The 3,837-nt window shown below is 34.5% G+C and overlaps 1 protein-coding gene across 1 annotated transcript; it reads left to right on the forward strand.

Annotated features, from left to right (window-relative positions):
* Positions 1-1,869: 1,869 nt before the first annotated feature.
* On the forward strand, positions 1,870-3,579 carry LOC139874891 (serine/threonine-protein phosphatase 7 long form homolog). Its single transcript, XM_071862283.1, has 5 exons — positions 1,870-2,203; positions 2,518-2,717; positions 2,818-3,050; positions 3,124-3,211; positions 3,292-3,579. The coding sequence occupies exons 1-5, from the start codon at positions 1,870-1,872 to the stop codon at positions 3,577-3,579; spliced, it is 1,143 nt and encodes a 380-aa protein (XP_071718384.1).
* The last annotated feature ends 258 nt before the right edge of the window (positions 3,580-3,837 follow it).

The following is a 3,837-nucleotide window of genomic DNA, read 5'->3' on the forward strand; positions in this document are numbered from 1 at the left end:
GTAGGTTACTAACGAGGACAGCTGACTTAATAAACTTAAAACATCAAAATATATTAAAAGTGTTGTAAATATATTTTGAACATACTTTGATATATATGTATATATTGTTATAGATTCGTGAATCAACCAGTGGCCAAGTCTTACTTCCCGACGAAGTAAAAATCTGTGAAAGTGAGTTATAGTCCCACTTTTAAAATCTAATATTTTTGGGATGAGAATACATGCAGGTTTTATAAATGATTTACAAAATAGACACAAGTACGTGAAACTACATTCTATGGTTGAATTATCGAAATCGAATATGCCCCTTTTTATTAAGTCTGGTAATCTAAGAATTAGGGAACAGACACCCTAATTGACGTGAATCCTAAAGATAGATCTATTGGGCCCAACAAGCCACATCCAAAGTACCGGATGCTTTAGTACTTCGAAATTTATATCATATCCGAAGGGTGTCCCGGAATGATGGGGATATTCTTATATATGCATCTTGTTAATGTCGGTTACCAGGTGTTCACCATATGAATGATTTTTATCTCTATGTATGGGATGTGTATTGAAATATGAAATCTTGTGGTCTATTATTATGATTTGATATATATAGGTTAAACCTATAACTCACCAACATTTTTGTTGACGTTTTAAGCATGTTTATTCTCAGGTGATTATTAAGAGCTTCCGCTGTCGCATACTTAAATAAGGACGAGATTTAGAGTCCATGCTTGTATGATATTGTGTAAAAACTGCATTCAAGAAACTTATTTTGTTGTAACATATTTGTATTGTAAACCATTATGTAATGGTCGTGTGTAAACAGGATATTTTAGATTATCATTATTTGATAATCTACGTAAAGCTTTTTAAACCTTTATTGATGAAATAAAGGTTATGGTTTGTTTTAAAATGAATGCAGTCTTTGAAAAACGTCTCATATAGAGGTCAAAACCTCGCAACGAAATCAATTAATATGGAACGTTTTTAATCAATAAGAACGGGACATTTCAACATGTCACATGAATTATCCCCATCAAACTAATACATTTAATATAATGGATTTTAATTTTGAATACCGGACCAAAATTGATATCCTCTTAGTTTTCAAAACTAAAGTCATAATTTAGAAAAAAGTTTTCAAAACTTGGTAGAATAATGTACAAAGACAAAACGTTAACCATTAGATCAAAAGGTTAGAAGTAGTGACCTCTCACCAATCAATTCATCTACTGAATTAATACACAATTTAGCATCTTTGTATGAAACTTTTAACCTTTAGCAAAACGAATGGCATTTTGCTACCCGCCACTTCAACATAAACCCACCAATTAGGAAGATGATTGCAACGAATACATGAGGCCTTTTGATAAATCAAGCATGGAGATAGAAATTTAATTTCCATACTATCCACCATGCAAATAACTTAAGATTTTTTTTTTTTAAAATGGTAATTTTTACAAACAGACTTGCAAAAATGGAAACTGAAACTAAATCGTTGCAAAAATGGTAAAACCGAACTTCCAAAGTTCAGTTTTGGTCAAAACCGAAGTTTGGAAGTTCGGTTTTGGTTTTTTATTGATTTTGTCCCTTGAATTGGTGACTGGATTGGCGACGTGGCAAAACCGAAGTTCCAAACTTCGGTTTTGCTTTAACTTCCAGCTACCGCATTAGCTGTGATTTTATCCAATAAATACAAATTCGGGAAATTTTTTACTGGAGAATAAAATAATGACACGTGGCAAAACCGAAGTTTCAAACTTCGGTTTTGGTTCTGTATAAATCCGAAGTCTGTAACTTCGGTTCTCACACACAATTCAGTTCCATTGAGAAAAAAAAAAAAAACTTCGAAAATCCTTGAATTTTTATCAAAAAAAAATGGCTCAAACGAACCAAGTACGTGCTAGATCGGAGCCGGTTGATAGTTCTTTATTATTTTTACAAGCTGAAAGGAATCATAGATCGTACACGGTATTTACAAAGAAGCTGGACGAGGACACGTTGATCAAACCACGAAGAGCTGATCTGAGCTTTTGGCAGCATATTAAACAGCTACCAAACGAAACAATTAATGAGCATGTGCAGGTGTATCTTGATAATGTGGGTTTGGGTTTACTAGCTAAATTGGGTAAACAAAGACTGGATTGGTCACTTATTACTGCTATGATTGAAAGATGGCGCCCGGAGATGCATACATTTCATTTACCGATTGGTACAAAATCATTACCTTATATATATATTAATCATTTATTTTAATATATATTATTATATCTTCGCTATATTTATATTTATTAGTTTAGTCAAGTTTCTATTAGATAATTGTTTAAAATAGTATTTACGAATATATAATATTACATAATTGTTTAAAATAGTATTTATGAATATATATATATATATATATATATATATATATATATATATATATATATATATATATATATATATATATATAATCCATATTAATATTTGTAGGAGAAGCAACTGCAACGTTGCAAGACGTTCAGGTTTTATTTGGTTTACCTATAGACGGGGATGTATTCTCCGGTATTTGGTATGAAACAAATGATAGCGATTGGATACCATTTGTTGAAACATACTTAGGGATCTCCCGTCAGGCTATTGGTAATAGGGGTATACGTAGAGGGAGGATATTAATTTCCATTTTAATTACGGAGTTGAATGAAGAAGTTGGAGACACTATCGAGTCTCACCAACAGCGGGCTAGAGTATATATTTTAGCTATGATGGGTGGCATTCTATTTTCTGATGCTAATGCATATGATGTCCCTTTGAGTTTCTTGCACACCATCGTGGACTTGAGTCCAGCTAATCGTATTAGTTGGGGTAGTGCGCTTCTCGCACATCTTTATAAGAATTTTGTGTAAAGCGGCCACAAACTATGAAGCCAAGGCCATTAATGGTTCGCTACTTTTAGTACAACAGTGGGTGTATGAACGAATTCCATCCGTCGCGCCAATTCTCAGAACTGATGTACGAAAGATTCCAGAGGACTTGCCACCGAACCAGATTCCACTTATTCCAGCACCCTATGGTTCTAGGTAAGAGATCATTGTAACTTTAAACCTTTAGTTATTGTAACTATATTCATTTGTATGTGTTATTCATATGTAGGTGGCATGGTAAACGGACTAACAAAAATACACCAGCACATGTATTGTCAACATATCGCTCCCTACTTTCGGCGTTTACGCCTAGACAGGTAACATTTATTTGGTGTGAAACTATAGAAGCTATGTTAAAGCCAAAATATTTATTAAGTATTATAATATGTTGATGCAGTTTATATGGCAACCCTATGATGATGAGTTATTCGCCCGACTACCCGAGCAGTGCACAGCTGACAGACCCTTATGGTCATACCGTGGGCCTATTATATTCTGGGCTACTATTGAGACACATCTACCCGATCGGGTATGTAGGCAGTTTGGATGGGATCAGCCAATTCCAGGCGTTGAATACTTGCTTCCCACTCAGACGCATCATCAGTTGCACAAAACAAACCTTAGCATGAAAAGAAGTGTTGATATGAGGGCTAATTCCCCCCAGGCCACGTACATCGCAGAATGAAATGACCGAGCCAACCGTATATTTGTTGGTAGAGATGGTGGGGGTGTCAATAGGGGTTACTATGACTGGTACAAGGCTCACACTATTGTGCACATTACAGATCCAAGAACCGACGAGGGTACCAACACATATCCTAATTGGGCAGGGACTACCAATGTCTATGTAAGATACAATTGTGTGATATTTTAATTATTTATAAACAATAACCTCACGATCGATAATATTGGTTTACTTTTAACTATATACAGGAGGAAGGGC

This window comes from Rutidosis leptorrhynchoides, chromosome 11 (genome assembly GCF_046630445.1).
Source record: "Rutidosis leptorrhynchoides isolate AG116_Rl617_1_P2 chromosome 11, CSIRO_AGI_Rlap_v1, whole genome shotgun sequence".
Classification (NCBI taxonomy): Eukaryota; Viridiplantae; Streptophyta; class Magnoliopsida; order Asterales; family Asteraceae; genus Rutidosis; species Rutidosis leptorrhynchoides.

Coding starts and splice junctions, on each gene's coding strand:
- LOC139874891 (XM_071862283.1), top strand. CDS start 1,870: ATGGCTCAAACGAACCAAGTACGTGCTAGATCGGAGCCGGTTGATAGT. Junction 2,204..2,517: donor TACATTTCATTTACCGATTG/GTACAAAATCAT, acceptor GTTTACCTATAG/ACGGGGATGTATTCTCCGGT. Junction 3,212..3,291: donor CGGCGTTTACGCCTAGACAG/GTAACATTTATT, acceptor ATGTTGATGCAG/TTTATATGGCAACCCTATGA.